Genomic DNA, 12381 nt, shown 5'->3' on the forward strand with positions numbered 1-12381 from the left:
GCTTCTCTCCACCTACCTAACGTGCATCGCTGGGGTCTGTGTCAAGGGATCCAAGTGATAGCTAAATGTACACAACAGTCTAAGTGGGAAGATCCATGTTCAGGGAATGATAATTGTGATATGTCTGTCATTGTTGATGTGATCTTCTGTTGCTAGGGTTGTCTCAGAGGTCATTTACTGGTCCGGTATCTATGTCTGGTGTCCATGTCCCAGGTCCAAGGTCACTGTCCATCATCCACATCTGGTATCCATGTCCACCCCCTGATCACAGAGCCCTGGCACACTCAGTGACATGACTGCTGAACATGGGCCCCCATGTGGAGACAGTTTGGTGGGTGACGAGGAGGGTTTGGACCAAGGAGAGAGCAGGGGTGGGTGAAGGGTTGTGGAGATGGTTTGGTAGGTGGGAGGGAAAAGGCCAGTGTGCCAAAAGCATTCTTTATGACCCTATCTACCAGTGATGCCACTTCCAATGAATTATGGAACTATATTCCCACATCCCTTTGTTCTACCACACTCCTCAATGTCCTACCATTCACTGTGTAAGACCTGGCCTGGTTGGCCCTGCCAAAGTGGAACATTTCACACTTGTCTACATTAAATTCTGCCATTTTTCAACTCGTTTTCTCAGCTGGTTCAGATCCCATTGCAAGCTCTGATAGTCTTCCTCACTGTCCAATAAACCTCTAATCTTGGTGTCATTTGCAAATTTAGTGATCCAGTTATCAACATGATCATCCAGATCATTGATATAGATGACAAACAGCAATGGACCCAGCATTAATCCCTGTGGCACTCCACTAGACACAGGCCTCTAATCAGAGAGGCAACCATCTACTACCACTCCCTGGCTTCTCCCACCAAGCCATGCTTAATCCAATTTATTACCATATCTTCCATGCTGAGCGACTGAACTTTGTTACACCTTGTTGGGCCCTGAGGATTAATCCACAGTAATTTGCCTCAAGACAGCAAACACCTCCTTCTCTGTAACTTGTATAGGGTTCGTGAAGTTGATGCTGCTTTGCCTCACTTCAATAGATGCTGTGTCTGTCTCGTAAGTAAATACAGACACAAGAAAATGCATTTAAGATCACCCCCATCTCTTTTGGCTCCACACCTGGTTTACCATTCTGATCTAGAGGACCATTTTTGTCCTTTGCAATCCTTTTGCTTTTAACATATCAGTAGAATCCCTTAGGATTCCCCTTCACCTTGTCTGGGAGGGCAGCTTCATGCCTTCTTTTAGCCCTCCTGATTTTATCTGAAGTGTTCTCTTATACTCCATAAGCACCTCATTTGTTCCTACCTGCTTATATCTGCTAGGCACCTCTTTTTTTTTCTTAACCAGAGCTTCAATGACTCTTGAAAGTCAAAGTTCCCTAAAAATGTTATCTTTACCTTTTATTCCGACAGGCTCATACAAACTTCATACTCTCAACATTTCACTTTTGAAAGCCTCCCACTTACCAAGTACACCTTTGTTGGAAAACAGCCTATCCAAATCCACACTTGCCATATCTTTTCTGATACCATCAAAATTGGTGTATAGCAGGTATAGGCAGATAGGAACAAAGTGGGTGCTTATGGAGTACAAGAAATGCAAGAGAACACTTAAGAAAGAAATCAGGAGGGCTAGAAAAAAGGCATGAGGTTGCCTTAGCAGACAAGGTGAAGGAGAATCCTAAGAGATTCTACGGATATATTAAGAGCAAAAGCATCACAAGGGACAAAGTTGATCCTCTGGACGATCAGAATGGTAATCCATGTCCGGAGCCAAAGGAGATGGGAGAGAGTGTAAGTGAATTTTGTGCATCTGTATTTACTCAGGAGACAGACAGAGTCTATAGAAGTGAGGCAAAGTGGCATCAACTTCGAGGACCCTGTACAGATTACAGAGGAGATGTTTGCTGTCTGAGGCAAAGTAGGGAGGATAAACCACCAGGGCCTGACAAGGTGTTCCTTTGGACTGTGTGCAGACCATGTGCAAGTGCAGAAATTGTCAGGACCCTAGCAGATATTTAAATCGTCCTTAGCGACAGGTGAGTTACCAGATGATTGGAGGATAGCCAGAGTTGTCCTGCTGTTCAAGAAAGGTTCTAAAAATAAGCCAGGAAAATATAGACCAGTGAGCCTGACATCAGTAGCAGGAAAGTTGTTGGAAGGTATTCTGAGGGATCAGATATATAAGTATTGGATAGACATGGACTGATTGAGGGTTGTCAGCGTGGCTTCGTGGGTGGTACGTCATGTCTTATGGAGTCACTTGGCATTTAAGATGAAGTAGTAAATTGTATTAGACATTTGCTTTGTGGGAGAAACCAGATAGTGCTAGTAGAGGGTTGCCTCTCTGACTGGAGGCCTGTGATTAGTGGTGTGCCACAAGGATCAGTGCTAGGTCCGTTGTTGTTTGTCATTTATATCAATGATCTGGATGATAATGCAGTTAACTGCATCAGCAAATTTGCGGATGACACCGAGATTGGGGGTGTAGTGGGATTGGGACAATGAGGAAGGCTATCATGGCTTGTAGTGGGATCTGGACCAGCTGGAAAAGTGGGCTGAAAAATGGCAATTGAAATTTATTGCAGACAAGTGCAAAGTTTTGCGCTTTAGTAGGACCACAGAGTAGGTCTTACACAGTGAATGATCAGGCACGAAAGAGGCTGGTAGCATTGAGGGATCTGAGAATACAGAACAGTAATTCCTTGAAAGTGGTATCACAGGATGATAGAGTCATAAAGAAAGCTTTTGGCACATTGATCTTCATAAACCAATGTACTGAGTACAGGAAATGGGATGTTACGTTGAAGTTGTATAAGACATTGGTGAGGCCCAATCTGGAGCATTGTGTGCAGTTTTGGTCACCGACCTACAGGAACAATGTAAGTAAGATTGAGAAAACTACAGAGAAAATTTACAAAGATGTTGCTGGTTCTGGAAGACCTGAGTTATAAGAGAAGATCAAATAGGTTAGGACTTTGTTCCCTAGAATGTAGAAGGAGAGGAGATTTGATAAAGGTATACAAAATTATGAGGGGTATAGATAGGATAAATGCAGGCAGACTTTGTCCATTGAGATTGGTAGGGACTACAACCAGATGTTAATGGTGAAAGATCAGAAGTTTAAGAGGAACATGTGAGGGGAAATTTCTTCATTCAGAAGGGCGTAAGAGTGTGGAACGAGCTGCCAGCACAAGTGGTGCATGCAAACTCAATTTCAACATTTGAGAGAAGTTTTGATAGGTACATAGATAGTAGGGGTTTGGAGTGTTATGGTCCTGGTGTAGGTCAATGGGAGTTGGCAGTTTAAATAATTCAACATGGACTAAATGGGCCAAAAGGCCTGTTTCTGTGCTGTACTTTTATATCTCTCTATGATTCTAGTATCTTTACAGTAAAGGAGTCCCAGTTAGTATGTGGAAAGTTAAAATCACCCTCTGTAACAGGCTGGTTCCTCTAAATCCCGTGGACTGTGTGTGCTTTGTAATATAACCCCATTAACATGGTCATTCCTCTTATTCCTCATTTCCACCCATAATCGCTCAGTAGATGAGTTCTCTAGTCAGTCCATTCTGTTCTGTCTAAAACAACGGAACGGCAGAATATTGAGCTGTCAGTCCTGCCCCTCCTGCAATCAAGTCTCACTGATGGCTACAATATCATAATTCCATGTGTTGATTCATGCCCTGAACTCACCTGCTTTTCCTACGATGCTTCTTGCATTGAAATATACGCCGCTCAGGGCATTAGTCACACAGTGCTCAACCTTTTGATTCCTGACTTTCTCTAAGGCATTACCAACATCTGCCTCCACAACTTCTCCGCTAACTGTTCTGGCACTCTGGTTCCCACCCTCCTGCAAACTCTAGATTAACCCCCCCCCCCCCCTTGGACATAGTTGGCAAACACTAACCCCCCACACTAGGAAATGGATATTGAACATGGACACCGGAGACTGACCCCAAAGACAACCCTGGGGTTTACTGCAGAGACAGGAATATCCCTTGGACACAGATCCAGACCCCAGCCACAGTCTGAGACATGATATGGTCCCCCATGTATTCCACTGAGACCACAGGAAATGAATGCCTGAATGCAGACCCATGCAGTGGCTACATGTTCCCTCACTGCACATGCCACACTGTGAATTCCAATGACATGCGGGCTGCTGACAACCCATGCCGGCTATTTGTACGCCTGCCACAATCTGCCTGTGTTTCTGTCTCTAGGCTGGTGGGACCAGACTGGCGTCACTCCTGCCTGTGACAACAACAACAAGCTACCTGAGCTAATGGGACTGGACAATGACCCCCGTCCGGAGGGCGCCACACCTGGTGAGTGATCATGTGTGTCTTCCTCCGTGTGACTGAGCTGTAACCAGCAATTTACTGATGCTCATCTCTCCACTGCCCGCCTCACCATTGCCTGTACTCCCCACTGCTCATTTCACCATTGCCTGTACTCCCCACTGCCTGTCTCACCATTGCCTGTACTCCCCAATGCCCGTCTCACCATTTCCTGTACTCCCCACTGCCCGTCTCACCGTTGCCTGTACTCCCCACTGCCCGTCTCACCATTGCCTGTACTCCCCACTGCCTGTCTCACCATTGCCTGTACTCCCCAATGCCCCTCACCATTTCCTGTACTCCCCACTGCCCGTCTCACCATTGCCTGTACTCCCCACTGCCTGTCTCACCATTGCCTGTACTCCCCACTGCCTGTCTCACCATTGCCTGTACTCCCCAATGCCCCTCCGGTCTGTTTGTAATTGCCAGCTGCTACCTGCTGCCTGAGCGCAGTCTCAGTGCCCTTGATCCCTGCACTCCCCACTGCCCGTACAAGCAGTGCTTTCTGTAGATGCTGTGCCTGATGTACTGTACACCAATATGGATGCTGTGTCGGGGGCTCAGGGGAAAAGGGAGTGGTGACAGTGAGAGAGGTAGAGGGTGACGATAGGGGAGGGATTGGAACCACCACATTGAGGAACCCCAGAACACAGCCCTGTGAATCCCCGACACTGACATTGAGGAACCCCCACACTGAGGAACCCCAGAAAACCACCCTGAGGGAACCCCAGAAGACTACCCTTGCAAATGTTACTCCACTCTTTAAGAAAGGAGGAAGGCAGCAGAAAGGAAATTATAGACCAGTTAGCCTGACCTCTTTGGTTGGGAAGATGTTGGAGTCGGTTGTTAAGGATGAGGTGATGAGTACTTGATAACAAAGGTCAAGTTAGAACAAAGTCAGCATGGTTTCCTTAAGTAAAAATCTAATTTGATGGACCTGTTGGAATTCTTTGAGGAGATTACAAGTAGGATAAATAAAGGGGGTGCAGTGGATGTTGTATATTTGCACTTTCAGAAGGCCTTTGACGAGGTACCCCACATGAGGCTGCTTACTAAGTTAAGAGCCCATGGTATTATAGGAAAGTTACTCGTATGGTTAGAGCATTACCTGATTGGTAGGAGGCAGCAAGTGGGAATAAGAGGATCCTTTTCTGATTGGCTGCCAGTGACTAGTTGTGTTCCACAAGGGTCAGTGTTGGGACCACTTCTTTTTATGTTGTATATCAATGATTTAGATGATGGAATAGAAGGCTTTGTTGCCAAGTTTGCAAATGATACAAAGATTGGTGGAGGGGCAGGTAGTGTTGAGGAAATAGAAAGGATGCAGAAGGACTTAGACAGATTAGGAGAATGGGCAAGAGAGTGACAAATGAAATACAATGTTGGAAAATGCATGGTCATGCACTTTGGTAGTAGAAATAAATGTGTGGACTATTTTCTAATTGAGGAGAAAATCCAAAAATTTGAGATGCAAAGGAACTTGGGAGTCGTTGTGCAGAACACCCTAAAGGCTGCCTTGCAGGTTGAGTTAGTGGTGAGGAAGGGAAATGCAATGTTAGCATTTTTTCAAGAGGTCTAGATTACAAGAGCAGGGATGTGATGCTGAGGCTTTATAAGGCACTGGTGTGACCTCAACTTGACTATCGTAAACAGTTTTGGGCTCCTTGCCATATGTGCTGGCATTGGAGAGGGTTCAGAAGAGGTTCACAAGGATAATTCCTTGAATGTAAGGGTTATCGTAGGAGGAATGTTTGATGGCTCTGGTCTATATTTGCAAGAATTCAAGAGAATAAGGAGGGAATCTTATTGAAACCTTTCAAATGTTGAAAGGTCTAGACAGTGTAGATGTGGAAAGGATGTTTCCCATGGTGGGGGAGTCTAGGACAAGAGGGCACAGCCTCAGAATAGAGGGGCAACCATTTAAAACAGAGATGCAGAGAAATTCCTTTAGCCAGAGGGTGGTGAATTTGTGGAATTTGTTTCCTCAGGCAGCTGTAGAGGCTAGGTCGTTGAGTATATTTAAAGCCAAGCTTGATAGGTGCTTGATAGGACACAGCATCAAAGATTAGAGGGAGAACGCCAGGAAGTGGAGCTGAGGAATGGAAGATAGGGATCAGCCACGATTGAATGGCATAGTAGATTCGATGGGCCAAATGGCCTAATTCTGCTCTTATGTCTTATGACCTTGTGGTCTTAAGGAACCCCACACTGATGTCCTGAGATGGGATGACTCCCCTCTGACCCCACCCACCTTCTCTAGTATGAGGGCTGACTCCATCCACTGGGCTATTCCTCCTTTGACCTCATTGCCCAGAGTTACCAGGCCTCCTCAGTGCCTGACTCAGTCAGGTGCTGCCCTAATGTCAGGGACAAGCTCTCATTATCTCCCCACCCCCCCAGCCCTCTCAGTTCACTCGGTCAGATGCTCCCTTAGCGTCAAGGACAGCCCCTCATTGTCCCTCCCCTCAGCCCTCATGGTTCACTCGGTCAGGTGCTGCCTTAGCATCAGGGACAGGCCCTCATTATCCCCACCCCCCTCACAGTTCACTTCTGGGACTCAGCTCTTGGAGCCAGGTGGGGGGCTGGGCAATGGTGAACAGCAGAAATTAGTCCATTAGGGTTGCCCTTTATTTTGTGTAAACAAAGGGTTGGTCACAAACAAGGGGCTGACACACACCAATGATGGGGTGGAGGTCCTTTTCGAAGGTGTTACTTTAGCTGAAGCAGAGGGTAACCTGAATTGGCCTATTGTTTTGCTGACTCTCTCCTCTACGATCTCAGGTACCCCTGTCAGAGAGGGAAGGCCTGGCCAGTGGCCCCCTACCCCTGGAGCCCACGGTCCTGTCTATGGAAGTCTTGCCGTGTGACCGAGGATGTGAACCCAGCCACAGTGCACACCCCTGGAGTAGATGAATGCTTCCTGCTGGAACACCCTCCGAGCAACAATCAGACCCCTATCTTAGCTCACTCCCTCAACTCTTCCTTCCCTCATTCACCCTCCCTGTCTGACACTCCCAGATCCTCCCTCCTTATCCCTCACTCTCTCCTTAACTCTTCCTTCCCAGACATTCTACCCTCACTCCCTATTCCCCTCTCTCTCACTCCCTATTCCCCTTTCTCTCGCTATCTCTTCCTCTCTCCCTCTCTCATTCCTGTCCCTTACTCTCATCCCTGCCCCTCATGCCCTATTCCCCTCTCTCATACTCCCTGCCCCTCACCCCCTCACCCCCTCACTCCCTCTCTATCCCTCACTCCTTGTTTCATGAAAGACTGTGACATTCCTGGCAAGATTCCTCTTCGTGTTACAGTCTGCACATTGCCTGTCACTGTAGATTAAAGGAACAAGAACTGCAGTCTCTACCAGTGTTTATTGTGTCTCAGTGACCCTGGAGCTGAAGCTCCACTCCTTAAATCCTGACCCGGGTAACACTGATAAAAACAATGCCTGGACCAGTATGAGATGATCGTCAGCATAGGCACAGTGGGCTGAATGGCCCAACTGTTCCATGTCAGCCTTTGCCAACCTGAGCCAGTCCAATTCACCTCCATTTGGCCCATATCCCTCTAAACCTTTCCTATCCAAATGTAAACAATTCTTTGCTCGATTCTGGTTGCCTCACTATAGGAAACCATAGAAAGGGTGCAGAGGAGATTTACAAAGATGTTGCTTGGATTGGGGAGCATGCCTTATTGAGTGAACTTGGCCTTTTCTCCTTGAAGCAATGGAGGATGAGAGGTGACTTGATAGAGGTGTACAAGACAATGAGAGCCATTGATCGTGTGGATAGTCAGAGGCTTTTCCCCAGGGCTGAAATGGTTAGCATGCGAGGGCATAGTTTTAAGGGGCTTGGGAGTAGGTACAGAAGAGATGTCAGGGGAAGATTTTTTAACGCAGAGTGTGTTGATTGCATGGAATAGGCTGCCGGCGGTGGTGGCGGAGGCAGAAACGATAGGGTCTTTTAAGAGACTCCTGGATGGCTACATGGAGCTTAGAAGAATAGAGGGCTATGGGTAAAGCCTAGGTAGTTCTAAGGTAGGGACATGTTCGGCATAGCTTTCTGGGCCAAAGGGCCTGTATTGTGCTGTATGTTTTCCATGTTTCTATGTTTAAACAATTCCTATCCACACAGCTGTCCAAATGTAAACCTTTCCTATTTACATATCTGTCCAAATATAAACAATTCCTATCCACACACCTGTCCAAATGTAAACTGTAAGGGCCCCGGCTGTTTATTCCTCATATTCTCCTACTTCCCTTTTCCCTGTGTTCTCCCAGGCCTCCTGATTGCAGCACACCTGACTCTCATCTACCTGCAGCATAAATACCCCGGCTTTGCTTCCACTCATCGTCAAATCGTTGTTTCAGCCAGTGTGGTAGTTCACGTTCCCAGCTGCTTAGAATTGTGTATTCTAAGTTTTGTTTCAGCATTGTTGTTTGCCTGTGTTAACTCATCTCTCCATGTCAAGAGAAGCATTGCCTGCTGCCTACCTTTCCGTTCATCCTCCCATTTGCCGTTCAGCTCCAGCCACGCTCCGTGTCAAGAAAAGCATGGCCTGCCACCTGCCTTTTTGTTCATCTTCCTGTTTTCTGCTCAGCTCCAGCCACGCTCACGCCCTCGTCTGCATCCCAACTCTACCTCCATGCCGGTGTCCTACATTTGGGTTCACCCGTTCTCCGCAACAGCAAACCTTCCTATCCACACACCTGTCCAAATATAAACCTTTCCTATCCACACAGCTGTCCAAATGTAAACCTTTCCTATCTATATATCTGTCCAAAGTTTAACTATCCTATCCATGTACCTGCCCAAAGGTAAACTTTTCCTATCCGTGTACCAGACCAAAGAAGACCATAAGATATAGGGGCAGAATTAGGGCATTTGGCCCATTGAGTCTGTTCTGTCATTTCATCATGGCTGATCCAATTTTGCTCTCAAGCCCCAATCTCCTGACTTCTCTCCATATCTCTTCATGCCATGACCAATAAAGAATCTATCAATCTCTTCCTTAAATATACATAAAGACGGCCTCCACAGCTGCCTGTGGCAAAGAACCTGTGTAGCACCTTGTCAAAGACCTTCTGAAAATCCAAGTGCATGACATCAAAAAATTCTCCATGTATATCCTGCTAGTTATTTATAGAAACATAGAAATCTACAGCACATTACAGGCCCTTCGGTCCACAACATTGTGCTGATTATGTAACCTACTCTAGAAACTACCTAGAATTTCCCTGCCTCATAGCCCTCAGTTCCATTTTCCTATCTAAGAGGCTTTTATAAGACCCTATTGTATCTGCATTCCACGCACCCACCACTCTGTTTTAAAAACTTATCTCTGACATCCCCCTTATACCTACTTCCAAACACCTTAAAACTGTGCACCCTCATGTTAGCCATTTCAGTCTGGGGAAAAGTCTCTGGCTATCCACACAATCAATGTCTCTCATCATTCTTATACACCTCTATCAGGTCACCTCTCATCCTCCATTGCTCCAAGGAGAAAAGACCGAGTTCACTCAACCTATTCTCATAAGGCATGCTCTCCAATCCAGGCAACATCCTTGTAAATCTCCTCTACATTCTCTCTATAGTATCCATATCCTTCCTGTAATGAGGTGACCAGAACTGAACATGGTACTCCAAGTGGGGTCTAACTAAGGTCTTATATAGCTGTAACATTACCTCACAGCTTTTGAACTAATTTCTATGATTGATGAAGGCCAACACACCATATGCCTTCTTAACAATACTGTCAACCTGTGGAGCAACTTTGAGTGTCCTAAGGACATGGACCCCAAGATCTCGCTGATCCTCCACGCTGTCAAGAATTTTACCATTAATGGTATAGTCTGTCTTCAAATTTGACCTACTGAAATGAGCCACTTAACGTCTACCTGGGTTGAACTCCATCTGCTACTTCTTAGCCTAGTTTTGCATCCTATTGATGTCATACTGTAACCTCTGACAACCCTCCAGACTATCCACAACACCCCCAACTTTTGTGTTATCAGCATATTTACTAACCCACCCTTCTACTTCTTCATCCAGATCATTTATAAAAATCACAAAGAGGAGGGGTACCAGAACAGACCCCTGCAAAGCACCACTGGTCACCGACTTCCATGCAGAATACGAACCATCTACAACCACCCTTTGCCTTCTACGGGCAAGCCAATTCTGAATCCACAAAGCAAGGTCTCTTTCTGAATGAGCCTCACATGGGGAACCTTATCAAATGCCTTACTGGAATCCATATACAGTACATCCACTCCTCTACCTTCATCAATGTGTTTTGTTGCATCCTCAGAAAATTCAGTCAGGTTCGTAAGGCATGGCCTGCCCTTGACAAAGCCATGCTGACTACCCCAAACTGGATTATGTCTCTCCAAATGCTCATGATTCCTGCCTCTCAGGACCTTCTCCGATAACTTGCCCACCAAAGAAATAAGACTCAGTGGTCTATAATTTCCTGGGTTATCTCTACTCCCTTTCTTGAACAAGGGAACAACATTTACAACCTTCCAATCCGCTGGTATTTCTCTCGTCCCTATTGATGATGCAAAGATCATCGCCAGAGGCTCAGCAATCTATCTCTCGCTTCCCACAGTAGCCTGGGGTATATCTCATCTGGTCCCTGTGAATGATCTAACTTAATACCTTTCAAAAGCTCTAGCACATCCTTTTTCTTAATGTATATACACTGAAGCATTTCAGTCCACTGTAAATCATTCCCATAATTGTCAAGGTTTTTCTTCAAAGAATTCCAACAGATTTAGTCAGGCAGGATTTTCTCTTGGAAAACTGTGCTATGGCCTATTTTATAATGTGTCTTCAAGTACCCTGAGACCTCATCCTTAGTAATCGATTCCAACACCTTCCCAACCACTGAGGTCAGTCTCAATGGCCTACAATTTCCTTTCTTCTGCCTCACTCCCTTCTTGAAATATGGAGTGCTATTTGCAATTTTCCAGTCTTCCAGAACCATTCCATAATCTAGTGATCCTTGAAAGATCATTACTAATACTGCCACGATCTCTTCAGCCACCTCTTTCAGAACTCTGGGGTGTACACCATCTGATCCTGGTGACTTACCTACCTTCAGACCTTTCAGTTTCACAAGAGACTTCTCTCTGATTATGGTAACTTCACACACTTCATGACCTGTGACACCTGAAACTTCTGCCATTCTGCTTGTGTCTTCCACAGTGAATACCAATGCAAAATACTTACTCAGTTTGTCCTCCATTTACTTATTCTCCCATTACATCTCTCCAGCATCATTTTCCGGAAGACCAATACCCACTCGTGCCTCTCTTTTACACTACATACCTAAAGAAACTTTTGATATCTTGTTTAATATTATTGACTAGAATGTAAACCTTTCATATTCACATACCTGTCCAAATGTAAACTTTTCCTCTCCACATTCCAGTCCAAATGGAAACATTCCAACCCACATACCGGTCCAAATGGAAACGTTTTCGATGCATGTACTAGTCCAGATCTAAACCTTTCCTATCCATGTGCCAGACCAAATAAGACTATAAGATATAGGAGCAGAATTAGGTCATTTGGCCCAAGGCTGCTTCTGCATTTCATCATGGTTGAGCCAGTTTTCCTCTCAGCCCCAATCACCTGCCTTCTCCCTGTATCCCTTCATGCCCTAACTAATCAAGAATATATCAACCACTGCTTTAAATATACATAAAGATTTGGCCTCCCCAGCTACCTGTGGCAAAGAATTCCATAGATTCACCACTCTCTGGACAAAGAAATTCCTCCTCATCTCCATCTAAAAGGACGCCCCTCTATTCCAAGGCTGTGTCCTCTGCCCTTAAGACTCTCCCACCATAGGAAACATCCTTTCCACATCCACTCTATCAAGGCATTTCAGCATTCACAAGAGAAAATCTGCAGATGCTGGAAGTCTGAGCAACACACACAAAATACTAGAGGAACTCAGCAGGCTGGGCAGCATCTATGGAAAAAAGTACAGTTGATGTTTCAGGCCGAAACCCTTCGGTGGGACC

The 12381-nt window shown here is 45.7% G+C and overlaps 1 protein-coding gene across 4 annotated transcripts in view; it reads left to right on the plus strand.

Moving 5' to 3' along the window:
• The window catches only part of rnf157 (ring finger protein 157), a 102571-nt gene extending 94864 nt beyond the window's left edge, over window positions 1-7707 (plus strand). For all 4 annotated transcript variants that reach the window (XM_073026506.1, XM_073026508.1, XM_073026509.1 and 1 more), the window contains 2 exons: window positions 4233-4337; window positions 7131-7707. In XM_073026506.1, coding sequence (XP_072882607.1) covers window positions 4233-4337; window positions 7131-7216 — 191 coding nt within the window. In that variant the 3' untranslated portion in view covers window positions 7217-7707. The remainder of the gene's footprint in view (window positions 1-4232; window positions 4338-7130) is intronic.
• The last annotated feature ends 4674 nt before the right edge of the window (window positions 7708-12381 follow it).

This window comes from Hemitrygon akajei, chromosome 22 (genome assembly GCF_048418815.1).
Source record: "Hemitrygon akajei chromosome 22, sHemAka1.3, whole genome shotgun sequence".
In the NCBI taxonomy this organism is placed as follows: domain Eukaryota; kingdom Metazoa; phylum Chordata; class Chondrichthyes; order Myliobatiformes; family Dasyatidae; genus Hemitrygon; species Hemitrygon akajei.